The 26,981-nt window shown below is 46.4% G+C and overlaps 1 protein-coding gene across 1 annotated transcript in view; it reads left to right on the top strand.

The window, feature by feature from the left end:
* Positions 1-26,981, top strand: part of DIAPH1 (diaphanous related formin 1) — a 164,014-nt gene that overhangs the window by 61,734 nt on the left and 75,299 nt on the right. The window contains exons 5-15 of the mRNA XM_084636395.1: positions 2,402-2,532; positions 2,731-2,817; positions 6,564-6,627; positions 7,600-7,739; positions 7,925-8,033; positions 8,310-8,420; positions 11,215-11,333; positions 13,866-13,982; positions 17,139-17,254; positions 20,507-20,571; positions 21,233-21,412. Coding sequence (XP_084492521.1) covers positions 2,402-2,532; positions 2,731-2,817; positions 6,564-6,627; positions 7,600-7,739; positions 7,925-8,033; positions 8,310-8,420; positions 11,215-11,333; positions 13,866-13,982; positions 17,139-17,254; positions 20,507-20,571; positions 21,233-21,412 — 1,239 coding nt within the window. The remainder of the gene's footprint in view (positions 1-2,401; positions 2,533-2,730; positions 2,818-6,563; positions 6,628-7,599; positions 7,740-7,924; positions 8,034-8,309; positions 8,421-11,214; positions 11,334-13,865; positions 13,983-17,138; positions 17,255-20,506; positions 20,572-21,232; positions 21,413-26,981) is intronic.

The raw sequence follows: 26,981 nt of genomic DNA, 5'->3' as shown, positions 1-26,981 counted from the left end.
CCAGATGAGGCCTCACCAATGTCGAATAGAGGAGAACGATCACGTCCCTCGATCTGCTCGCTATGCCCCTACTTATACATCCCAAAATGCCATTGGCCTTCTTGGCAACAAGGGCACACTGCTGACTCATATCCAGCTTCTCGTCCACTGTCACCCCTAGGTCCTTTTCCGCAGAACTGCTGCCTAGCCATTCGGTCCCTAGTCTGTAGCTGTGCATTGGGTTCTTCCGTCCTAAGTGCAGGACCCTGCACTTATCCTTATTGAACCTCATCAGATTTCTTTTGGCCCAATCCTCCAATTTGTCTAGGTCCTTCTGTATCCTATCCCTCCCCTCCAGCGTATCTACCACTCCTCCCAGTTTAGTATCAGTTTTTGGTCAGATGTGATCCCTGGCACAATAATCGGTTTATTCACAAGGGTGAATGATGGCAACTTTTGGCCTTAGAATGTATGAATGGCCTCCAGGCTTAATTACAGCAACACTTTTTTCTTAACGATGGCACTAAAGGGCGTATACAAGTTCCCATTCATTCAAACTGCAGCAGCCCACCTTTTCCACAAGGCAGACAGAGGGCACCTCATACCAGTGTATGACTGCCTTTGTGATCCAAGGAATTGAATCCTAATCTCAAAGACCTTAGTGCTGGGCCCCCAAGACTCCCCTCTCCCAGCCCCGCCCTGGAGCTTCTGTGGTGGGGAGAGGCGCCTCTCCCGCTCTAGCCCCAGGGCAGCCTGCACCCCAAATACCTCATCCCTGGCCCCACCCCAGAGCCCTCACCCCCAGGCAGAGCCCTAACCCCCCTGCACTCCAACCTTCTGCCTCATCCCCAGCCCCACTCCAGAGCCTGCACCCACAGCTGGAGTCCATACCCCAACCTTCTGCTCGAGCCCCTTATCCCCAGCCCCACCCCAGAGCCCGCAGCCCCACCCCTGCCATATGAATTTTGTTATGTCCACAAATATGAAGGTGATGTGTCACACATCACCTCCATATTGGTATGCATAATAAAAATCGTTCCACACATTCGTGGGAAAAATTAGAGGGAACACTGGTCAGGAGCCCTACAATTACAACAGAGTAAAATTTTAATTTAAATACCTGAAATCATAACATTTACAATTTTTAAAGTCCTATGAGTGTAATTGACCAAAATGGAGCATGAATTTGGTAGGCCCTACTTGTGTTCTGAAATACTCCAGTGAAAAGCATGTGAATGCACTGATGTACAAAGGGCCACTGGCCCAAACACAGGTCCTCTTCCGCTTCACCTATCCATCAGCAGTGTTGCCGGCACCCAGTGCCAGAGGCGAACAACAGCAAGGTTCGTTGCCCGGTACGCGTCACCCAATAATCACAATGGGGTGGAGAAGCAGAAAAGTTTATTTGCAGCTGCAAACAAGGTACAGGGAGAATAGAATCTCAAATCCTGCACACAGAGCTGGAAATTACACAGGCTTTTATACGTCCTTTCTTCAGCATACTTATCCAATAGCAAGCTGCCCTAAGTATCCATATAGCCAGCCAATCCGGTTACCAGCTAGTTCCCTTGATCTTTGTACCATCTGTTAAACCATACATAAAGCTGCTTTATTCAATATTGTTCTTCCATATCTGCCCTGTTTGGCCTTGTTTAGTTTCAGGCAGTCTGACTCTGCAACATATTGTTGCAGATCCTCAGCATAACTGCTGCAAGTGCCTCCAGGCAGGGGGGCCAAGGACACTTGGGCCTAGTGCAAGGGAGCTTCATCAACACTCGTGGTCTTCCATCCCCTTGAGCTACCTAGTGGCCATGCCCAGTGTCTTCAACAACTGTGCCAAACACCAACATCTCCCCTTCTATCCATCTGTATATAGTCCACAAACAGAACTGACTTGGGCACCATTCCTATAGGAGCTGGAGAGCCAAATCTGCCTCACTCACCAACTACTGATTGCCACCTCCCCCACTATAGTTACAGCCTACTGATATGACTTGTACTGATTGCCTGTAAGCTTGATGGATGGAGGGTCAGGGTAAGGGATCAGAAATGTAACTATGAAATACCTCTGACCTTCAAACTTTTTTTTTTTTAAATAACTCCAACATTCTAATTCAGTTGTGTGTCTGTGTTCGTGAGTGTATATTGAGAAAGCCAATTAAATATAACTTATATTTACTTTGAACACTAAACTAAATTAGGTAGTTTCAAGTTTTGAGGATGACTAAACTTTACAGCTAATTTAACGGTTAATGCTTCAGCTAGGCTAGCTTCACTCTGAAGCTCTTTGAAATGGAGGGCGCATGTATGTGTGTGCCCACTCACACAACATAAAAATACCATTTTGAAAACCCATTTCTATGCCCTGGTACTGCAGCCACAGTTAGTTTACCTAATAGCCTGTTCTTTCTTCCCTGTGTAGGGCATGAGTCAGAAGGAGAGCTCTAAGTCGGCCATGATTTATATCCAGGAGCTGAAATCAAATCTCAGGGATGCCCAATTGCTCGGTTGTTTGGAGTCTCTGCGAGTGTCACTCAACAACAATCCTGTCAGGTAAAGGGCTGGCTGGAGCAAAGGAGATCAGGCAGGGAGCTGAAGCTATAAGCAAGGGGGTTAGGTGCTTGCTTATCGTGGCTGCGGATGGTGCATTGTGATTGAATAGAGAAGAGAGAGGGCAGGGGGTGGTTGAGGGTTTTGTGACTTTCCGTCCTTCTATGTGCTGCTAATATGACTCTGTTGTGTTTCTTACAGCTGGGTACAGAATTTTGGGGCTGAGGGCCTCAACTGCCTGCTGGACATATTAAAAAGGCTCCATGATGAGAAGGACGAGGCACCCAGGTGAGGGACAAACTGAATGGAAGCTATTTATAAAGTGTACTAAGTGTGTCTGTTATGGTTCCAGGGTTAGCTGCACATCTGTCCCCTAGCTGGTCTCTCTGAGTGTGCCCCCTCAGCCATCAAACTTTGAGCTTTTTCCACAATCTTCCCGCTCTTAGACCAGGCCCTGGGGAGCAGCATCCTGTGTATCCTGAGGTCAGACCGAGTCTGAGCACTTGCTGTTCTTCCCTCTGCAAGTCTATGGCCAGTGGTGTCCAGTGAGCAGGCAGCCTTCTTAAAGCCAAGGGGAGTGTTCATTTTAGTAGTAGGAACAAAGCATTACAGAGAGAAGTGCTTTTGTTCTTCTGTGTTCATAGGTCTTTTCCCATCCTCGTCACAACCAGTTTTGTCGGTTGTTCCTCCATTGCCAGCCAATCATCAAAGCTAACGTTTCTGGCATTGTCCACTAACAACTGTCAAGTGTGTGTGCTGAGTGGTGGCTATCTTCAGCTATTCTTTCTCCTTTCTGCCTGTTTTTACAGACACACTCCTGTTGAATTAAATCATAGAATCATAGAATCATAGAATATCAGGGTTGGAAGGGACCCCAGAAGGTCATCTAGTCCAACCCCCTGCTCAAAGCAGGACCAATTCCCAGTTAAATCATCCCAGCCAGGGCTTTGTCAAGCCTGACCTTAAAAACCTCTAAGGAAGGAGATTCTACCACCTCCCTAGGTAACGCATTCCAGTGTTTCACCACCCTCTTAGTGAAAAAGTTTTTCCTAATATCCAATCTAAACCTCCCCCACTGCAACTTGAGACCATTACTCCTCGTTCTGTCATCTGCTACCATTGAGAACAGTCTAGAGCCATCCTCTTTGGAACCCCCTTTCAGGTAGTTGAAAGCAGCTATCAAATCCCCCCTCATTCTTCTCTTCTGCAGGCTAAACAATCCCAGCTCCCTCAGCCTCTCCTCATAACTCATGTGTTCCAGTCCCCTAATCATTTTTGTTGCCCTTCGCTGGACTCTCTCCAATTTATCCACATCCTTCTTGAAGTGTGGGGCCCAAAACTGGACACAGTACTCCAGATGAGGCCTCACCAATGTCGAATAGAGGGGAACGATCACGTCCCTCGATCTGCTCGCTATGCCCCTACTTATACATCCCAAAATGCCATTGGCCTTCTTGGCAACAAGGGCACACTGCTGACTCATATCCAGCTTCTCGTCCACTGTCACCCCTAGGTCCTTTTCTGCAGAACTGCTGCCTAGCCATTCGGTCCCTAGTCTGTAGCTGTGCATTGGGTTCTTCCGTCCTAAGTGCAGGACCCTGCACTTATCCTTATTGAACCTCATCAGATTCCTTTTGGCCCAATCCTCCAATTTGTCTAGGTCCTTCTGTATCCTATCCCTCCCCTCCAGCGTATCTACCACTCCTCCCAGTTTAGTATCATCCGCAAATTTGCTGAGAGTGCAATCCACACCATCCTCCAGATCATTTATGAAGATATTGAATAAAACGGGCCCCAGGACCGACCCCTGGGGCACTCCACTTGATACCGGCTGCCAACTAGACATGGAGCCATTGATCACTACCCGTTGAGCCCGACAATTTAGCCAGCTTTCTACCCACCTTATAGTGCATTCATCCAGCCCATACTTCCTTAACTTGCTGACAAGAATACTATGGGAGACCGTGTCAAAAGCTTTGCTAAAGTCAAGAAACAATACATCCACTGCTTTCCCTTCATCCACAGAACCAGTAATCTCATCATAAAAGGCGATTAGATTAGTCAGGCATGACCTTCCCTTGGTGAATCCATGCTGGCTGTTCCTGATCACTTTCCTCTCATGCAAGTGCTTCAGGATTGATTCTTTGAGGACCTGCTCCATGATTTTTCCAGGGACTGAGGTGAGGCTGACTGGCCTGTAGTTCCCAGGATCTTCCTTCTTCCCTTTTTTAAAGATTGGCGCTACATTAGCCTTTTTCCAGTCATCCGGGACTTCCCCGGTTCGCCACGAGTTTTCAAAGATAATGGCCAGTGGCTCTGCAATCACAGCCGCCAATTCCTTCAGCACTCTCGGATGCAACTCGTCCGGCCCCATGGACTTGTGCACGTCCAGCTTTTCTAAATAGTCCCTAACCGCCTCTATCTCCACAGAGGGCTGGCCATCTCTTCCGCATTTTGTGATGCCCAGCGCAGCAGTCTGGGAGCTGACCTTGTTAGTGAAAACAGAGGCAAAAAAAGCATTGAGTACATTAGCTTTTTCCACATCCTCTGTCACTAGGTTGCCTCCCTCATTCAGTAAGGGGCCCACACATTCCTTGGCTTTCTTCTTGTTGCCAACATACCTGAAGAAACCCTTCTTGTTACTCTTGACATCTCTGGCTAGCTGCAGCTCCAGGTGCGATTTGGCCCTCCTGATAACATTCCTACATGCCCGAGCAATATTTTTATACTCTTCCCTGGTCATATGTCCAACCTTCCACTTCTTGTAAGCTTCTTTTTTATGTTTAAGATCCGCTAGGATTTCACCATTAAGCCAAGTTGGTCGCCTGCCATATTTACTATTCTTTCGACTCATCGGGATGGTTTGTCCCTGTAACCTCAACAGGGATTCCTTGAAATACAGCCAGCTCTCCTGGACTCCTTTCCCCTTCAAGTTAGTCCCCCAGGGGATCCTGGCCATCCGTTCCCTGAGGGAGTCGAAGTCTGCTTTCCTGAAGTCCAGGGTCCGTATCCTGCTGCTTACCTTTCTTCCCTGCGTCAGGATCCTGAACTCAACCAACTCATGGTCACTGCCTCCCAGATTCCCATCCACTTTTGCTTCCCCCACTAATTCTACCCGGTTTGTGAGCAGCAGGTCAAGAAAATCTGTAAAGTCATACAGAAAATACCCCAATCACCAAGCTAACATACAATATTCATAAATTATCACAGGGCACCTCCAAATCCATCAAAGTTTCATGGTTAGGGCAGGAGTCTGGGAAGCAGGAAACCTGGATTCTTTTCCTGGCTCTGTAACACCCCCCCCTCTGTCTGTTTTCCCATCTATTAAATGGGGATGGTGGTACTTTTACCCATCTTTATGAAGTGCTTTGGGGTCTGTGGCTGAAGAGCTATATAAGTGGTAACTTATTATGCATAGCTCTCTATAGCTAGAGTCAAGTAAGATCCTGTCCTGTTACGTTTACAAGCTTTCATAATCCTAAAGGGCTTGTGAGGAGGCTACAGGATTATTACTGCATATACATGTTGTTTGGCTAATTGAAGGTGGTGGTGGGGGGCAACAAGAAGAAAGTCTTGGGGCAGGGAGGTTTCACTGTATGGTCAGAAGTGTGTGGGTGTGGGGAGGAGGGGGCATTGCTCCAGTACAGTTCAGTTATGGGGCAGTGGTTTGTGGCTAGGGTTTGCCAGAAGAGGTCTTTAGTGGGGTGAGATGAACAGGGATGAGTACGTGGCGGTGACTCATGGGGGGGCTAAAGGGCAGAGGCTAAAGTTGGGTAGGGAGTGTGTGTGTTGGTGGGTTATGGTGGGATGAGCGTGGAGGTTTTCCCGCAGGAGATGTAGCAGCCTTTTCCCTGTGTTTCTTTTGAATTCAGGTGTGTGTGTGGGGTTGGAGTCTTAGTGCAGCACTGGACACCTAAGACCTCTCCTGGCCCCACCTGAGAGTTGTGGGCCTACTGTCCTTTAATTGGGGGAAGCATGATGCCGTTTATCATGCTCCATGTGACTATTCATCAGCTGGCTTTCCTTCCTCACAGCTCCTATGACACTCGGAGCAAACATGAGATCATCCGATGCCTGAAGGCTTTCATGAACAACAAGGTGAGATCCCTGTCCTTTCCCTAGATACATCCGTATATTGCCACCTCCTCTTCCTCATGTGCTCTCTGCTCTGGTGGCATGGGGCCATCCCCAAAAGTGGTAGGGGAGGTGGGGATGAAGGCTCCTGACTCTTCAGTAAACCCTTGCTTACATTTCACTCACGCTTCTCACCCCCTTCCTCAGCCTGTGCACTTCTGCCTCCCTCCCCTCCCCCCCACCTCCGTCCTGTACTACTCCTACTTCTTCTGGGCCCACTGTATACTTTCTCTCAATCCTGCCATACTCTCTTTCAGACATTTGGGGACACTTTGGTACTGTGCTATCTTCAATCTGTGTCCTCCTCTCTGCTATACCTCTGCACACCTGTGGGCACTCTGAGGACACCAATATCCCTGTCTCCTTTGCTGTTTGTTTGTACTCTACATCTCTGCCCTCTGTCCAGCCTCCCCTTCTCTGTCTTTCTCACTCATGCCCCAGGCTGTCCTACTTTCCCTTCTCATTTGCAGGCATTCTGGGACACCTAGTACTAATTCTGTTAAACTCCCCTGTCCCTTTGGTTCTCTTCACCCTTCCTTTCTCACTCACATATGCTGTGAGATCTCTATCTCTCCTTTCTAGCTTCTTTGACTCCTTTCTTTCTGATACTGTTCTCACAGGGACTCACCTTTCATTGTGCACATCCATGCACACCTGTCAGGATCCCACTAAGTACCTTTCTTCTTGCTGGCTTTGACCCTTTAGGACACCCCAACTCCTACCCCCTTGTCCTTCCTTGGTCTCCCCTCTGAAATAATAGAAGGGATGTGTGGACAGACATTGGACAAGCGTCTTGCCACCTGCACTGTTTGTGGCGAAGTTGCTTCCCTTTAGCCTTAAAGCAGTCTCAGGTTTGAGGCATAAACAGTTCGCAGTATGCTCCTTAGTGGGCTAGCTGAGTCAAATATACTAACTCATCCTTTCTTTCCCCTTCAGTTTGGAATCAAGACAATGCTGGAAACAGAGGAGGGGATCTTGCTGTTGGTGAGAGCTGTTGACCCCAAAGTCCCTTCCATGATGATAGATGCTGTGAAACTGCTGTCAGCTCTCTGTATCCTGCCTCAGCCCGAGGACATGTACGTGTCTATGGGATTCATTCAACCACTCATCTCTCTTGAGGTTGCTCTCATTTGCCTCTCTGGAGTCCCCACTTCTCTCCTTGTCTCTTGGTTTTACAATGATGACACGCATGCATACCTCTTCCCTTTCCGCCCCACCCCCAATTGAGACTGCTGCTGATTCCCTCTTTCTACTGTTTCAGGCATGAGCGGGTTCTGGAGGCACTGACAGAGCGAGCAGAAGTGGACGAGGTGGAGCGATTCGGTCCCTTGTTGGATGGCCTGAAGGGCGGAACCTCTGTGGTACTGAAGGTACCTCAACCCTCAGTATATGTGGGCACTGTTGTCTGTTCTAGGGGAGGAGCAAGAGAGGATTGGTCTACTCTAGCAGTTTGACTGCTCTCTGTAGTGAGGATACAGGAGGGAGGGTGTAAGATACCATCTTTTTGATATCTCCCTATTTGTAGCACTTCCCTGGTTGATGGGTACAGTGTTCTGGGCATTCTGAGCGCCTGACTAGAAGTCTTGGATGAGGGGATAGAGACCTGGCTCACTCTGATACAGAAACTGTCTGTCTCCCTATTTTAGGTAGCCTGTATGCAGCTGATCAATGCCCTTATCATCCCTGCTGATGAGCTCGACTTCCGAGTTCACATTCGAAGTGAGCTGATGCGTTCTGGGTTGCAGCACATCCTTACGGTAAGAAGCAATCATCTCCTCCTATGGGGCACCATCATGCTCGATGAGAGAAGCAACAGCCACCATCTCAGCAGTTGTATTCATATTGAAAGTACCTAATACTGTTAAAAGGCTCTGGTAGTGACAAAGTAATATTGCTCTTCCCAATAAAAGAAAGTGGCTAGAGGCAAAAAGGCATCCTTTAAAAATTGCAAGTTAAATACTACTGAGGAAAGTAGAAAGAAGCATACGCTCTGGCAAGTCAAGTATAAAAAGTATAATTAGGCAGACTAAAAAAGAATTTGAAGAGCTACTAGCAAAATTCAAAAACTAATAGCAAAACGAACTGCCAAACAATCACTGGGCAATCAAGGTGCTAAAGGAGCACTCAAGGAAGATAAGGCCATTGCGGAGAAGCTAAATGAATTCTTTTTATTATTCTTCACCGTAGAGGATGTGAGGGAGATTTCCATACCTGAGCCATTCTTTTTAGGTGAGGAACTGTTCCATATTGAGTTATCAGTAGAGGATGTTTTGGAACAAATTGATAAATTAAACAGTAATAAGTCACCAGTACTAGATGGTATTGACCCAAGAGTTCTGAAGGAGCTCAAATATGAAATTGCAGAACTCCTAAGTGTGCTATTTAATTTGTCACTTAAATCAGCCTCTGTACTAGATGACTGGAGGAAAGCTAATGTGATGCCAATTTTTAAAAAGGCTCCAGAGGCGATCCTGGCAATTACAAGCCTAACTTAATTACCAGGCAAATTGGTTGAACTGGAGTAAAAAACAGAATTATCAGACACCTAGATAAACACTATTTGTTGGGGAAGGGTCAACACAGCTTTTGTAAAATGAAATAATGCCTTACCAATCTATTAGAATTCTTTGAGGGGGTCAACAATTGTGGACAAGGGTGACCAAGTAGATATAGTGTACTTGGATTTTCAGGAAGCCTCTTGCAAGGTCCCTCACTAAAGGCTACTATGCAAAGTAAGCAGTAATGGGATAAGAGCAGGGGTTCTCAAACTGGGGGTTGGGACCCCTCAGGGGGTTGCGAGGTTATTACATGGGGGGGGTCAAGAGCTGTCAGCCTCCACCCCAAGCCCCGCTTCATCTCCAGCATTTGTAATGATGTTAAATATATAAAAAAGTGGTTTTTAATGTATAAGGGGGGTTGCACTCAGAGGCTTGCTGTGTGAAAGGTGTCACCAGTACAAAAGTCTGAGAACCCCTGGATAAGGGGGAATGTCCCTTCATGGATCAGTAACTCGTTAAAAGACAAGAAACAACAAAAGCAGTGTCTCCCAGAGATATCTGTACTGGGGCTAGTGCTGTTCAACATATTCAGAAATGATCTGGGAAAAGGGTTAAACAGTGAGGTGGCAAAGTTTGTAGATGATACAAAATTACTCAAGATAGTTAAGTCCACAGCAGACTGCAGAGAGTTACAAAGGAATCTCACAAAACTAGATGACTGGGCATGTGAAATTCATGCAAATTAGTACACATTGGAAAACGTAATCCCAATCATACATACAAAATGATGGGATCTAAATTACTGGTTACCGGTCAAGAAAGAGATATTGGAGTCACTGTGGATAGTTCTCTGAAAACATCTGCTCATTGTGCAGCGGCAGTCACAAAAGCTAACAATGTTAGGAGCCATTATGAAAAGGATAGATAAGAAGACAGTAAAATCATAATGCCAGGATGTAAATTCATGGTACGCCCACGCCTTGAATATTGCATGCAGTTCTGGTGTTCCCATCTCAGAAAAGATATATTGGAATTGGAAAAAGTACAAAGAAGGGCCACAAAAATTATTAGGGGTATTAGAACAGCTTCCACATGAAGAAAGATTAAAAAGACACGGACTGTTCAGCTTGGAAAATAGATGACTAAGGGGGGATATGACAGAGGTCTATAAAATTATGAATGGTGTGGGGAAAGTGAATAAGAAAATGTTATTTACTCCCTCACATAACACAAGAACCCGGGGTCACGCACTGAAATTAATAGGCAGCAGGTTTAAAGCAAACAAAAAGAAGTATTTCACACAGTGCACAGTCAACCTCTGGAATTCATTGCCAGGGGATGTGAAGGCCAAAATTATAATGAGATTCAAAAAAGAATTAGATAAGTTCCTGGAGGAGAGGTCCATCAATGGCTATTAGGCAAGATCGTTAGGGATGCACCCCCATGCTCTGGGTGTCCCTAGCCTCTGACTGTCAGAAGCTGGGAATGGACAATAGGGACAATTGATTGCCTGTTCTGTTCATTCCTCTGAAGCACCTGGTATTGGCCACGGTCAGAAGACAAGGTACTGGGCTAAATTGACCATTGGTCTGACCCAGTATGGCTGTTCTATGTTCAAACCCTTGCTGCAGGAATGACGTGGGCTGTATTGCAGCCCTGTTCTTGCTCAGTGCTTCCTCTCTCTTAGTTACCAAGCCTCCCAGGGTCAGTTGGATGGTGATCACACTCCCTTTGCCGTTTATGTATACTGGCCCTGTCCATGTGACTGTGCACTCTCCTGGAGCGTATGATGATCCTATCTTCTTGTGACTGTGAATTGATATCATCACTGGTGGGCCTCTTACCTGTGGCTCCATGCTGGCCTGGGCTCTCCTGGGGCTTCCAGCAGACTTGTTTGCACATTAATGTATGTTGGCCCCTCATTACATTCCTTTGTGCTCTAACATAGCCCTTGTTTAGCTCCCATCTGAAAAACTGTATGCTCTCAAGTGATCCCACCAGAGTCTGTATAGCTTCTGATGGCCTCTCTATGATGTACTCATGCTCTTGGCAGGAGCTGCGGAAACTGGAGAATGAGGAACTGAAGGTACAGCTGAGTGTATTTGAAGAACATGGTGAGGAGGATTCTGAAGACCTCAGGAGCCGCCTTGAGGACATTCGCATTGAAATGGAATATCCTTCTGTTGCTTATTCGGCAGGGGTTGCGTTTGGGGCAGGAGTATCCCCAGGAAGTTTCTTACCGCCAGTCTTTGTACCATCCCTACCTCCATGTAGGGAGAGGGACTGAGGTTGATGGTCTTTCCTCTGGTCAAGTAATGTCTGGGCCGAGCACAGCTTGCTGTCATTAGGTCATATGGGTTCCAGGGCTTGTTTGGGTCAGAGCTGCCCAATACATTGTAGGATGCCTCTGATCCATCAGACAAAGTCTGAAGACATGAGTGAGTGAAGTACAGGCAGGTATGCCAATCCTCTGTTAGGGATTTGGCAGTTTATTAGCAAAAAGAAGAAGACCAGACCCTGGTCATTTGGGAGGATGCAGCTTGTCTGACACTTCCAGAAACTTTAGTTTTGGATTTCTGTTCAGACTTGACTTTTTATGGACACTGTAGTTTGTCTGTCCCTGTTTTGTGTGCAATAAATAGGCAGGCGTGGCAGAACTTGATTTTTATTTTTTTATAGTTTTGATGGATAATATTGGTTTATTTTTCAGCATTTTTTAATTTTTATCTATTTAAATTTTCACAGTTATGGGAAATTATGTGAAGGTCAGGTGATAGGTTTTGAGATTCAAAAAGATAAAGCTTCATAACCATTAAAACACAAAATGTCAACATCGAATGTCAAAATGTACAAAGTAAATATCAAACTCTAATTAAGTTTTCAAGCAGCATTTTTCTTATTTGCCTAACTGTAAATTTCTGTTATCAATGGAAATATTTTTGTTAACACACAGAGGCACTAAAAATTTTAATCAGCAGATTCCTGGCCACATGCAATAGGATAGTTTGTGCTCCTCCACCTTGGGGGCTGCCCGAAATAGGAGTTTGTGTGTCTCTATATATGTGTAACAGCCGTGTTAGTCTGTATCTGCAAAAAGAAAAGGAGTACTTGTGGCACCTTAGAGATTAACAAATTTATTTGTTATGTTTGTGGGCTCTCACTTTCCCCTCTAGTGAGCATGCCTTGTGGCCCAGAGACTAAGGGCTCCCTCCTTGCACATGGGGGTGTGAGTGGGCTGCATAATTTTGTACAGTTCTTTGTGCCTGTGATGTTGCATACACCTTTGTGTTGTTTTTCTCCTAGAAAATGTTATACAAACCAAACTGAATAAGTTGAATAAGTTGTCCTGTTCATATCATAGAATCATAGAATCATAGAATATCAGGGTTGGAAGGGACCCCAGAAGGTCATCTAGTCCAACCCCCTGCTCAAAGCAGGACCAATTCCCAGTTAAATCATCCCAGCCAGGGCTTTGTCAAGCCTGACCTTAAAAACCTCTAAGGAAGGAGATTCTACCACCTCCCTAGGTAACGCATTCCAGTGTTTCACCACCCTCTTAGTGAAAAAGTTTTTCCTAATATCCAATCTAAACCTCCCCCACTGCAACTTGAGACCATTACTCCTCGTTCTGTCATCTGCTACCATTGAGAACAGTCTAGAGCCATCCTCTTTGGAACCCCCTTTCAGGTAGTTGAAAGCAGCTATCAAATCCCCCCTCATTCTTCTCTTCTGCAGGCTAAACAATCCCAGCTCCCTCAGCCTCTCCTCATAACTCATGTGTTCCAGTCCCCTAATCATTTTTGTTGCCCTTCGCTGGACTCTCTCCAATTTATCCACATCCTTCTTGAAGTGTGGGGCCCAAAACTGGACACAGTACTCCAGATGAGGCCTCACCAATGTCGAATAGAGGGGAACGATCACGTCCCTCGATCTGCTCGCTATGCCCCTACTTATACAATATGTTGTACAGTTCATAAGTTGTACAGTTCTCTGTGCCTGTGATGTTGCATACACCTTTGTGTTGTTTTTCTCCTAGAAAATGTTATACAAACCAAACTGAATAAGTTGAATAAGTTGTCCTGTTCATATGTCTCACCCCATGAATGATGGGAAAAAGAAATGGATTTCTAATTTTTATTCTTCCCATCAATCCCCTCTTTTTTTTTAAAACTTAGATTTGTTTAGTTTCCAGGGAAGTTAGGTTGGCTGATCTGAGGGAGAAAAAGGGACTCTTGAAGCAGAAGGAGCCAAAGGGTCATTGCATAATGGTAAAGGTGTTACTTGGAGTGGGGGAGACATGTGACTTTGCCCTCATCCCCAAAGTGGAGACTGGGGATACTGTTTGGGGGTGCATAAGGGAGGGGTACAGAGAAACTAGACATTTGCCGTCTTGTGATCATGGAATGAATGAGCTACCAACAGCTTCCCCTTTTCTACCACCACTCCAATCAGGGACGAGAGTGTCACCTAGCAAATACTGGTTGGGCTTTAGAAAGGCTCAGGGAGAAGGAATTAGAGTCCCATTTTTGGCTAGTCTCCTGCAGTGTGTCCTCTTCCCCTTTCTGTATGAGAGGAATATGCATTGATAAAGTTTTGAGGATAGTACTTTGAAGGGCTAATGCCTTCCTCTACAGAGCAAAAGAGTAAGTAGAGCACCTGGATGTCTCCCCAGAGACCCTTCTGTTTCCTTAACCCTTTCTTCACTGATTTCAGTGAAGTCTTCCAGATTCTCCTCAACACAGTAAAGGATTCCAAAGCAGAGCCATTCTTCCTCTCTATCCTGCAGCACCTTCTGCTGATCCGCAATGATTATGAAGCCAGGTAAGGAGGGGAGCTTTGTGCTAGGCCTGCTGGAAGAGATGCTGGCAGTGTGTGGGAGAAACAGGCACTTTATTGGAAAAAATAATCCCAGCTACACATATATAATGATGAGTTCTAAATTAGCTTTCAGAGTGGTAGCCGTGTTAGTCTGTATCAGCAAACATAACGAGGAGTCGTTGTGGTACCTTAGAGACTAACACATTTATTTGGGCATAAGCTTTCGTGGGTTAGAACCCACTTCATCAGATGCATGGAGACAAAATACAAGAGCAGGTATAAATACATGAAAGCATAGGGGTTGCTTTACCAAGTGTGAGGTCAGTCTAATGAGAATAATAAATTAACAACAGGATACCAATTCAGCAGGAAAAATTCCTCCCTTGGTATCCTGCTGAATTGGTATCCTGTTATTAATTGATTTATCTTGTTAGACTGACCTCACACTTGGTAAAGCAATCCCCATCCTTTCATGTATTTATACCTGCTTCTGTATTTTCACTCCATGCATCTGATGAAGTGGGTTCTAACCCACGAAAGCTTATGCCCAGATAAATTTGTTAGTCTCTAAGATGCCACAAGGACTCCTAATTTTTTCTAAATTAGCTGTTGCCACTCAAGAAAAAGATCTTGGAATCATCATGGATAGTTCTCTGAAAACTTCAGCTCAATGCACAGCAGAATTCAAAAAGGCTAACAATGTTAGGGACTGTTAGGAATGGGATAGCAAATAAGACAGAAAATATGATAATGCCACTATATAAATTCACGGTATACCCACACCTTGAATGCTGTGTCTAGTCCTGGTCACTCCATTTCAAAAAAAGGATATAGTGGAACTGGAAAAGGTTCGGAGGAGGGCAACAGGGATGATCAAGGGTATGGAACATTGTCCATATGGAGAAAGACTAAAAAGATTAGAGCTGTTCATCTTAGAATAGAGATGATTAAGGAGGGATATGATAGAAAAAAATCATGAATGGTATAGAAAAAGTGAGTGGAGAAGTGTTATGTACCCTTTCCCACAATGCAAAAACCAGAGGTCACCTGATGAAATTAATAAGCAGCAACTTTAACCCTTAGAGCTAATCTTGTGCCCTGTGACAATTTGATATCAGCTAATGCAGCTTCAAGAACAGCTTGATTTCTTTTTTTTTTCTTTTTTTTTTTTTTGCTGTTTCGAAAATGCTCTAGGTTGTATTCAGTCTGGTACTTAGAGGTGGGAATGAAAAGATTATGCCATAAAGACGCAAGCATACTCTAAATTAACCTGTCCGAAGGTTCTGATTTGTTGTTAGGAGAAAATGACTGGAGGGTGACAGACAAGTTAAAGTTGACTGTGTTCTATGGCTTTTGGTATCTGTTAGAAAATCCCTTACCAGAAGACTTCTATTCTGGTATAATACCACCAAATACATTTAAATGAGGCCCCAGCAGTGTTGCGCTGTATCTGTGTATATCCTCTACCACTGTGGTTTTCAAACTGCGGGTCGCAATCCAGGTACTGGGTCACAGCAGCTCTGGTCAGGAGCCCTTAAAAGTCCTGTTGGCCATGCTGCCCGGCTAAGGCAGGCTAATTCCTATCTGTTCTGACACTGCGCTGCGCCCTGAAAGTGACCAGCAGCAGGTCCGGCTCCTAGGCAGGGGGGCCACGGGGCTCCGCGTGCTACCCCCACCCCAAGCACCAGCTCCGCACTCGCCAGTGGGAGCTGGGGGGGAGCCTGTAGGCAAGAACCGTGCGGAGCTGCTTGCACACCTCCACCTAGGAGCCAGACCTGCTGCTGGCCATTTCCGGGGTACAGCGCAGTCCGAGGTGCCAGGACAGGCAGGAAGCCTGCCTTAGGACCCCACTGCACTGCTGATCGGGAGCCACCCGAGGTAAGCCTGTGCCCCAACCCCACGCCTCAATCCCCTGGTCCAGCCCTGAGCCCCCCCAACCCAGAGCCCCCTCTTGCACCCCAAACCCCTCATTCTTGGCCCCACCTGCACCCCCAGCCCAGAGCCCGGACCCCCTCCCACACCTCTGCCCCAGCCCTGAGCCCCCCCAAACCCGCAACCCTCATCCCCACACCCCAACCCTCCACCCTAGCTTTGAGCCCCTCCCACACCCCAAACCCCTCATCCCCAGCTCCGTTGGGTCACAGGCATCAACACTTTTCTTCAACTGGGTCTCCAGAAAAAAAAGTTTGAAAACCACTGCTCTACAACATAGCCTTTGCTATGTGTATTTATACTGAAGGATTTGATATTGAGTAAACTTCTCTAGCTGTAGATATTCATATTTTCCAATAAATGACTCCACCTTCCCAGCCAACAGAACTGTGGAGTCCACCTCCTTAAATAATCTGTTTTCATTAATTATTTTTAACCTTGAGTGTGCCTATGTTTTGGGATATCTATGTAGTATGTTGCAAGTAAAGAGACATCGGATCCCCTTTCTGAATGTGATGTGATATTAATGCGGCTATCACGCCTAACTTGAAGGTAATTCATTATAGATACACAATTTAAAAAAAAAAGTTTAGGTTGGAAGGAAGTTTGTTAGGAGCAAATCGAAACAACCAAACTAATTGTCTCACTAACCAGCATTGTATACATTAATAATCTGTCTAGAATTTGTTTCCCAAACTCACTGTTGGGGAACAGCTCCTGTTGGTTTGGAATTAAAGTAGTCTGCTGCCAGCAGGTGGTGGTAGCTTGCCACAAGAAGGATGGAGCTCTGATCGAAGAAGATAGGCTCATAATGGAGGATAGAGAGTAGAAGGACATGAGACTAGTTCATAGAGTTTCTATGGAGTGATGGAGAGGCTAATTGCCAAGGTTTGTGAGAATGACAAGGCAGACAGGAGTAAAGAAATAAACAGTTTGGAGCATAGCCCACAATGTTCTTGGTATATAATGTGATGGTGTGGTGGGTATGTAGCTCTTGATTCTTCTTTGGCAGCAGCTTGTAACAGAGGCCACGTGGCATACCAAGATGTTTTACCTGGAGACCTAACTTGCTGAAGAGACCAAGTTTTGATCTTCAGACATTACATTTGTTACAGAGCCTTTGTAAACTTCTCTGTGGGGCCCCTGAGTGCATGGTACCCAAGGTTTTCAGGTGTATGACTTTATAGAGCCATGTTAACACTGTTTCCTTTTCTTCTCTTTCCATAGGGCTCAGTACTATAAGCTAATTGATGAATGCATTTCCCAGATAGTTCTGCATAAGAATGGTGCTGATCCAGACTTCAAATGCAAGCGCCTCAACATTGACATTGAGGGGCTAATAGGTAAGTCCTGAAGCTGTTCATATCACAATCAAAACGAACCCAGTCTGATGTGGTTCCAGAACAACCTCATTATTTAGTCCCTCAACTGCACTTTGAGCTTCTGACCAACAGAACTTCCTGCCTCTCTGTTTGTGTCTCTGGTTCTTCCTCCTTGAGAATGGGCTCTGCAATCACAACTAATACGCTCAGCTGGAGCCCTTTTTCTGAGGTGCCTTTTCTGTTGCTTTCTGCACTGGGAGTCTGTATGTGGGCCATTCCATACATCTTCATTTGGGGCTTGCCTTTCACCACACACCCCCTGCCCTGTACTGTGCTCGGCTGGGTATCTTGCCATCAGACTAGATTAGAAAACAGATCACATACAGCTTTCTCCCTAGGCCACCATGAGCACTTCATGCTGTGGCCAGCAGAGGGCATTGTAAGTGGAAGTAGAGCCAATGGTATGTCTCCTGGAAACTAGTACTGAGTCCATAGTGCTGTCACTTGTTGCCTCACTCAGTGAGGGAAGACTGTAAGGGGTACATTATGCTTTCTGTGAGGAAGGAGAACTTCCAGAAAAAACTGTTCTTTGCGTGGTTGCAGACATGTATTCCACTCAGGAGTGGGTGCCCAGTGCATCAAAGCAAGATAACATTGCTTAGCAGTTCACATCAGGGTGGCGCTCGCATCATCTGGCCCCCATAGACCCTCTCATGGATATTTAACTATTGTGCTGCCTTGACCCCACTCAGTTCTTTCTCACTGCCCACGGCTTGAATTGGAGTATTCTGGGTGGTATTTACCTCACTCTTTTGCCACACGAAGGACAGTGTTTGAAACCTCGTGAAGACATTGCACCAGGCAACAACAAACTATTAAAATACCCAACTAAACTAATCTGACACTAAGGTGGTGGTACTACTACTACTATTCAGAGTTTCTGTCTGGTTTTTTTGTATGTATGTAGTATGACAGGATCAGGCCAGATGGCTACAGGAGAGTGATTTTTTTTTTTTTTTTTGAAACAAGTCACTTTATTGGATGTAAGGTGTTACAAACACAAAAAAACAAAGGTGTGATTTTTTGGTACAGAATGACATTATCTAACAGTAGATACATGCACTGCTGGGCAGAAAGCTAGGAGACCTACTGAAACCCATGGGTGGCCTATGCTGAGGCTTTAGTTCTCACTGTCCCCCAGGGTGTGCTTGTAAAAGAGGTACTCTGCCATCCCATATTTGGGTGCTCCCATCTTGCGCAGGTTGGTCATATGCTCACCCAGTTCTTTGATGGACTTCACCTGCTCATCCAGGTAGTGGGTTTCAATGAGAAGTCAGATATATTAGCCCCAGGTTAAGTAGGTCCCTTTTCCCTGGATAAGGTAACAGGGGCAGTTCCAGAACAATCAGGAACTTTCTGGAAACAATTAAGGCAGACAGGCTGACTAGAACACCTGCAGCCAATCAAGAAGCGCTAGAATCAATTAAGACAGGCAGGCTAATCAGGGCAGCTGGGTTTAAAAAGGAGCTCACTTCAGTTTGTGGTGTGCGTTCGAGGAGCTGGGAGCAAGAGGCGCAAGAAGCTGAGAATGAGAAGGCGTACTGCTGGAAGACGGAGAAGTACAAGCGTTATCAGACATCAGGAGGAAGGTCCTGTGGTGAGAATAAAGAAGGTGTTGGGAAGAGGCCATGGGGAAGTAGCCCAGGGAGTTGTAGCTGTCACACAGCTGTTACAGGAGCCACTGTAGACAGCTGCAATCCACAGGGCCCTGGGCTGGAACCCGGAGTAGAGGGTGGGCCCGGGTTCCCCCCATTCCCCCAACTTCCGACTTGATACCAGAGGAATTGACCTAGACTGTGGGTTCTACCAGAGGGGAAGGTCTCTGGCCTGTTTCCCGATCCACTAGGTGGATCAGCAGAGACTGTGGGGATTGTTGTTCTTCCTTTTCCCCATGCTGGCCAGTGATGAGGCTAACTGAGTGAACGGCAGATTTGAGCCACGAAAGTGGCCAAACTGGGGGCTGCCTTGAACCTCTGAGGTGAGCAAATCCGCCAATAAGCGCAGGACCCACCAAGGCAGAGGAGGAACTTTGTCACAGTAGTTAGTTTATAGTTAGCAGTACTAACTATATACAAAAAAGCCAAGAGAAACTCTGAGGAGTAGTAGTAGTACCACCTTAGTGTTAGATTAGTTAATTGAGTATTTTAGTAGTTTGTTGTTGCCTGGTGCAATGCCTTCACCAGGTTTCAAATACTGTCCCTCATGTGGGATAGCTATCCTTAGTAGTGATTCCAATACTCAGTTCTTGTTGTGCCTGGGAGGATCTGATCGTCTGGCCCCTCAGAGGCCTTCGGTGCCACCATGAGGCTTTAACTTTTCTCCAAGGAGAAGAACAGACTGTTGTTCTTCCTCTCCTCTCCCAAGAGAGAAGTCTCATAAAACTGACTGTAGTCACTCTAAGATTCAGGGAGATTCTTCATCCTCTTAGAAGCTTAGGGCTTCATCCAGCCCCAAAACTGCTGGAGCCCTGCGGGCCACATTGGGGAGGTTCATGTGCCATGAGTTTGAGAACCCTGGTCTAGATTGACTTAGACTTTGGAAGGGCTGTTCTGCAGTTGTTATTTAAGTGGACACTGAGCCCCATCTCCATTGTTTACTGCTTAAGAATCACCTGAATGGAATACATGTCTGCAACCACTCGAAGAGGGGGAAAAAATAGTTACTGCCTGTACTGTAACTGTTGTTTGAGGTATCGGTACAGACATGTATTCCCACCCTCCGACCCTTCTGTGTCAGTCTCTCCATCTGAGAGTCTGGTGCAAAGGAATTGAGGGAGGTCATGGTGGGACCACCTTTAAATAGCCATGGGAGAGGCTCCGAGGGCCAGAGGATGCAAGTGCCACCCTGTTAGGTACTGTTAAAGAAAACTATTTGGGTGCACACACACTTGAGTGGAATACATGTCTGCACCCACATCTTGAAGAACAACAGTTACAGGACAGGTAAATAACTGGTTTTTGTTTTATGTGCCTGACTGAGTAAAAAGAAAGGTCTGTTTTCAGCAAAGGGTACTGTACAGATCGTGTTGCAAGGGTGTGAGTGGTAAGCTCCATCCAGGACTAAGTATTGCACTGGGGAAAGTGGTATTGGGGGTCGGAGGACTGTCTCTAGCAGGGCATGTAAGGGTTATGTGCCTTGTGGAGGAAGGGGAGAAGGAATAATTTTGGACACTATTGTGTGCCTAATTTTGTTTTCCCTTTTCCCCTTTTTTAGATAACTTGATTGATCAAACGAAGGTGGAGAAAAGTGAGGCCAAAGCAGTGGAGCTGGAGAAAAAGGTGTTTGGCTGGGGATGGGAGGTGAATGGTGTGTGGTATAGGCCTCTGAGCACTGTGATTAGAGACTGGGCTGCAGGTGCCATCAGATAGTGCCTTCCATTAGTTCATGCAGCAGAACTGTGGTTAATAGCCACTCAGCTCTGCATTTGACCTTTATCTTTGGGGAAGAGCCACATGTTTACTTTTTAATTTTAAAAAAGGATGTAGTTTTCACATTGAGGGGAGACAGTGTTCAGGGCTGTGCTGCTGGGTATGTGCGCCCACACACTTCTCACTCTCAATCAGGACCTGCAGATGACTGTCAACTGAAGCTGTGACTGGATGTAATTAAAAGGTTCACCTCTTGTCACGGCCATGAAAACAGCTGCCTTCAGACAGTGCCAAGAATTTGTAATGCATTTTCTCTATGTGAAGAGTTATTTGTGTGCATTTCAGTGTAAATATGGACTCCTTCACTTGGAGACTCAGGGCCAGTGACTTCTTCCCTGTTCTCCTTGGCCTTTTGGATTGTGCAATAGAATAAATCCTATCCTCTTGTAATGTGAGGAATGTCTGTGTGTTGGGGGTGGTTCTGGACTTTGAGAAGACTGAAGGGAAAGCAAGGGGAAGTAATTGTCTTATGCACATCATCTCCTAACCCATAATGCACATTGTCCCTCAGCTGGACTCAGAACTCACTGCACGGCATGAGCTTCAGGTTGAAATGAAGAAGATGGAAAGTGACTTTGAACAGAAACTCCTGGATTTAGATGCAGAGAAGCAGTTCCTGGACAAGGAGAAACAACAAATTACCCTAGAAAATCAGAGTCTGGAAAGCGAAGTCTCCAAGAAGAACAATGAGGTAATGGTCAAGCTGGGATCTGGACTGGGGGTATGGACTATAGTACCTTGGAGAGCATTGCCATCTCGCTAAACAGCCTACAGCACTCTGGAGATTTCTGTCTTTCAACTGGGCAGAGGAAACATTCAGGCTGGCATGTGCGGGGCGGGAAAGTGGGGAATTATCATGGATCCACAGGATGTGAGCTTCTTCCCAGCTTTTGAACAGTCCCTAGGACAAACCTCTTCTGTGTAGCATACCCCCAAGGGGTTTCACTCTTCCTTCAGAGTCGGCCACATGGCCCTAACATCCCCAAGATTCAACCTCTGGGCTCTAGCACTCCTGCTTTACATAGTGAGCTCTGCTCAGCGAGTCCAGTTGAGAGAGTCTCCTAGTCAGAGACTTGTACACTTTTCAGGGACCAATTCACCTCAGCAAGTATTTGCAGGGACACTTGGCAGCCTTTTCAAAACAGAGTAGGTTTTATTAGTCAACTGGGACACAGCACTGGAAGTTCTTAGGTTAGCATAGAGAAATAAATGTTAAGACGTAGTCCATCGCGCCAACCCAGAGCAATCAGCTAGCCAAGCTGCTATGGACTCCATTCCAGTCAATCTCTTTCTTTCTGTCCATCCCAGGTGAGAGCAGCAGAGCTGCTCCAAAAAGCCGACTCTTCTCCCCTTCCTGTCAGCTCTCAGTCCTTTGTTCAGGCAGAGCCAAGCTGTGTTCATATTCCCCTCCTGACAAAGCTTGTATCTGTTAAGTGTTCAGATTTGGCACTTCCATTCTTCCATTGTCTCTCTGATTTGGTTTGGTTTTAACTAGTTCTTTAATGACCCATTCATTCCACCCAGACAGCTAGTTGGCATACACACCTCATGTGTCCTGCACTGCTCCAAGAGCAAACTTAATTTACCCTTTTGCCCCACAGCATAGCAATGCAAAGTACAGAGGGAAAGTGAGGCACATATAGTCTTCCTAAAATATTACAGAAAATTCCACTCCTTGTTAAAAAAAAAAAAAAAAAGAAGCGGCAGGAGTAAAAATAATGCAGCAGAAGTTTAGCAGCAGGGTGGGGCTATCCAGCTTATTGCACCGAATGCAGGATGTATGATTACCTGCCTTCTGGGCAGGTGGCATATGTGTGCACTTGATGCAAGCAGCCCATCGTCCTCAGAGACCAAGTACCAGCTCTTGAGACCAGAGTGTGTGAACTGAAGGAGCTAAGGGAGACAGAGGTGTACGCAGATGAGACTTTCCAGGACACAGTAGAGTGGTTGCACCCCCAGTCTGACAACCTCTGTGCTGTTGAGGATGATGGGGAAGGAGAACCGCAAACTGGAGCAGAGGGAAACAATCCCATAGTTGGGACCCTCCTTTCAGATGATGATGTGGTAGCCTCTCACATTGAGGATACCCCTCTGGGAGAGGGAACCCCAACTATTAGGAAGAGACAGCTCATAGCAATGGGTGATTCAATCATTACAAATATAGATAGTTGGGTTTGTAATGACTGGGAGAACCACATGGTGAATTGCCTGCCTGGTGCGAAGGTTGCGGATTTCTTGAGACATCTAGACAGTTTATATGCCAGTGCTGGGGAGGAGCTGGTGGTCAGGTGACAGTGACATAGGGAAAAGTAGGAGAGAGGTCCTGGTAACCCAATTTAGGCTGCTAAGTAAGAGATTAAAGTCCAGGACCTCCATGGTTGCATTCTCTGCCCTTGATGCCAAGAAGTCTAATGGCATTTTGGGCTGTATAAGTAGGGGCATTGCCAGCAGATTGAGGGATGTGATCGTTCCCCTCTATTCGACATTGGTGAGGCCTCATCAGGAGTACTGTGGCCAGTTTTGGGCCCCACACTACAAGAAGGATGTGGAAAAACTGGAAAGCCTCCAGCGGAGGGCATCAAAAATGATTAGGGGACTGGAACACATGACTTATGAGGAGAGGCTGAGGGCACTGGGATTGTTTAGTCCGCAGAAGAGAAGCATGAGGGGGGATTTGAAGCTGCTTTCAGCTATCTGAAAGGGGGTTCCAAAGAGGATGAATCTGGACTGTTCGCAGTGGTAGCAGATGACAGAACAAGGAGTAATGGTCTCAAGTTGCAGTGGGGGAGGTTTAGGTTGGATATTAGGAAAAGCTTTTTCATGAGGAGGGTGGTGAAGCACTGGAATGTGTTACCTAGGGAGGTGGTGGAATCTCCTTCCTTAGAGGTTTTTAAGGTCAGGCTTGACAAAGCCCTGGTTGGGATGATTTAGTTGGGGATTGGCCCTGCTTTGAGCAGGGGATTGGACTAGATGACTTCCTGGCGCAGTGTTGTCCGCCCGGCCCCAGCCCGCGGGGGCAGGCTCCGGGTTGACCTGGTGTCAGGACGGGAAGGAAGCCCCGAGCCCGGGGCAGGGGGACCCGGGCGGAGCAGGGTCCGTCCGGCCCCAGCACGCGCTGCAGGCTCCGGGTTGACCTGGTGACTCCCCTGCCTCGGGTGGCCCCGATCCTTTTTTCCGTTTTTTTTTTTTTCTTTTTTGGCCGGAGAGTGGTCGGGTTGGCCCCCCCCCGCCACCCCTTTCGGGGTCGGTGAAAAAAAATTTTCAGACTTCCAGGGGCCCGATCCCTTGCCGCGGCGTTTCAGGCTGGCCGACGGGACTTCTCCGGCACAGGCTCCGCGTTGACCCGGTGACTCCCCTGCCTCGGGTGGGCCCGATCCTTTTTTCCGTTTTTTTTTTTCCTTTTCGGCCGGAGAGTGCCACTTCTTTCTCCACAGAGGGTTGTCACCTCCTCCCCATGCTGTGCTGCCCAGTGTAGTAGTCTGGGAGCCTACCTTGTTCGTGAAGACAGAGGCAAAAAAAGCATTGAGTACATTAGCTTTTTCCACATCCTCTGTCACTAGGTTGCCTCCTCCATTCAGTAAGGGGCCCACGCTTTCCTTGACTTTCTTCTTGTTGCTAACATACCTGAAGAAACCCTTCTTGTTACTCTTAACATCTCTTGCTAGCTGCAACTCCAAGTGTGATTTAGCCTTCCTGATTTCACTCCTGCATGGCAGAGCAATATTTTTATACTCCTCCCTTGTCATTTGTCCAATCTTCCACTTCTTGTAAGCTTCTTTTTTTGTGTTTAAGATCAGCAAGGATTTCACTGTTAAGCCAAGCTGGTCGCCTGCCATATTTACTATTCTTTCTACACATCGGGATGGTTTGTTCCTGTAACCTCAATAAGGATTCTTTAAAATACAGCTAGCTTTCCTGGACTCCTTTCCCCCTCATGTTGTTCTCCCAGGGGATCCTGCCCATCAGTTCCCTGGGGGAGTCAGTCTGCTTTTCTGAAGTCCAGGGTCCATATTCTGCTGCTCTCCTTTCTTGCTTTTGTCAGGATCCTGAACTCGACCATCTCATGGTCACTGCCTCCCAGGTTCCCATCCACTTTTGCTTCCCCTACTAATTCTTCCCTGTTTGTGAGCGGCAGGTCAAGAAGAGCACTGCCGCTAAGGGGTTCCTCCAGCACTTGCACCAGGAAATTGTCCCCTATGCTTTCCAAAAACTTCCTGGATTGTCTGTGCACTGCTGTATTGCTCTCCCAGCAGATATCAGGATGATTGAAGTCTCCCATAAGAACCAGGGCCTGCGATCTAGTAATTTCCGTTAGTTGCCGGAAGAAAGCCTCGTCCACCTCATCCCCCTGGTCAGGTGGTCTATAGCAGACTCCCACCACAACATCACCCTTGTTGCTCACACTTCTAAACTTAATCCAGAGACTCTCAGGTTTTTCTGCAGTTTCATACCAGAGCTCTGAGCAGTCATACTACTCTCTTACATACAATGCAGTTCCCCCACCTTTTCTGCCCTGCCTGTCCTACCTGAACAGTTTATATTCATCCGTGACAGTACTCCAGTCATGTGAGCTATACCACCAAGTCTCTGTTGTTCCAATCACATCATAATTCCTTGATTGTGCCAGGCCTTCCAGTTCTCCCTGCTTGTTTCCCAGGCTTCTTGCATTTGTGTATAGGCACTTGAGATAACTCGCTGATCGTCCCTCTTTCTCAGGGCTTTGGTCTCCTTCCCCAGGTGAACCTAGTTTAAAGCCCTCCTCACTAAGTTAGCCAGCCTGCTTGTGAAGATGCTCTTCCCTCTCTTCATTAGGTGGAGCCCGTCTCTGCCTAGCACTCCTCCTTCTTAGAACACCATCCCATGGTCAAAGAATCCAAAGCCTTCTCTCCGACACCACCTGCGTTAAAGACAAATAAAAGTGAAAACATGCATCTAAAAGTCTAAAACTTAATCTAGCAAGATACAGGCTTGGTTCAAGGTGGTTTCTCATCAGTCATTCTTCTTCCCAGCCAAGGCTGATTTTTCTTCAGTCAGGACTTTTTACAAAAGTACAAAGTGCTGGCTTCCCCTGTCTTAGGTGAAAGATCTTTACCTAAGCATGTTTATCACCTATATTCAGTTCCAGAGACTTGACTTAACCCCCCACCCCTCCACGCTTTAGTTGAAGGACCCATCTTTATCAGCTTGCAAGAGCTCTGGCCTCTTGTGTATGTCTAGTGGTGAATGCCAAAGATGGCTTCTGTCCTTGCTTAAAGTCCAGTTAACTTGTTTCAAGAGGCAGTGTGGCCCAGAGGGTGCCTGAGGCAGGCCTCACTGAAAATGCCAAGGTCAGCGCAGGCTGCAAAAGGGAGAACAGATCCTCCCCAAACTGATGTTTACCACTGAAGTTAAATTCACCAACCAGTCACAAACCGTGCTTCTGATTTCCCCCCCACCGGTTATCAAGAAACTAAAAAAGAAATCACGTAGCCCCATTTATTGCATTCCAGTTCTCTGGCTCCCAATCAGCACCTAGGTCCAGTATAGTGAGAAGTTATTTAAAAAACTCTGCTCACATATACAAAATGTTCTTCTGACCCCAAAGGGGCAGTCACGTTACCAGGTCAATATTAGTTTGGATCTTACCCAAAATACCACACTGCCAGCAATCCTTTAGTGTCTACAACTAAAGGTTTATTATAAGGAAAAAAGGACAAGAAGAGAGTTGTTAAATGATAAAGCACTCACATACATATAGAGACTTCAAAGTCCGTATATCAGGTTCTTAGAAGTATGTAGGGTTGCCAGTTGTGGATGGACATATTCCTGGGGGTTTATCACATGACATAATCTTTAAATTTCTGTAGCCTCCAGGACAGTCCTCGAGGATTGGCAACCCTAGGAGTATTAGTGAGTTTGCGGGCTTGAAAGTCCCTCGGGAACACATTCACAGCTTGGATAGATCATTCAGTCCTTTGTTCAGAGCTTTGTTTGTAGAAAAGTTACTCCAGAGGTACGAAGCAGGAATTAAGACAAAATGGAGATGATGCAACTGCCTTTTATTTTCCTTTTCCACATGGCTGGTACTTTCTTTGTCCCAAATACAAGCTTCACAGCACATGGGCATGGAAAAGCCTTAGAGTTTTGTCCATAGGTATGCCCCTACCTGCCTTGCGGAATCATAAGGTATAGTCCCTGGCTTTTCAATAGGTTCATTATACAGTTGATGACCCTTGTTGGGCCATCAAACACGCTAGGCAGTGCTGATGCTAGTACGTCTG

The sequence above is a fragment of the Lepidochelys olivacea genome (assembly GCF_965140295.1).
Source record: "Lepidochelys olivacea isolate rLepOli2 genome assembly, chromosome: 8".
Lineage (NCBI taxonomy): Eukaryota > Metazoa > Chordata > Testudines > Cheloniidae > Lepidochelys > Lepidochelys olivacea.
Note: the sequence above shows the minus strand (reverse complement) of the source record. Positions and strands in the feature narration are given on the sequence as shown.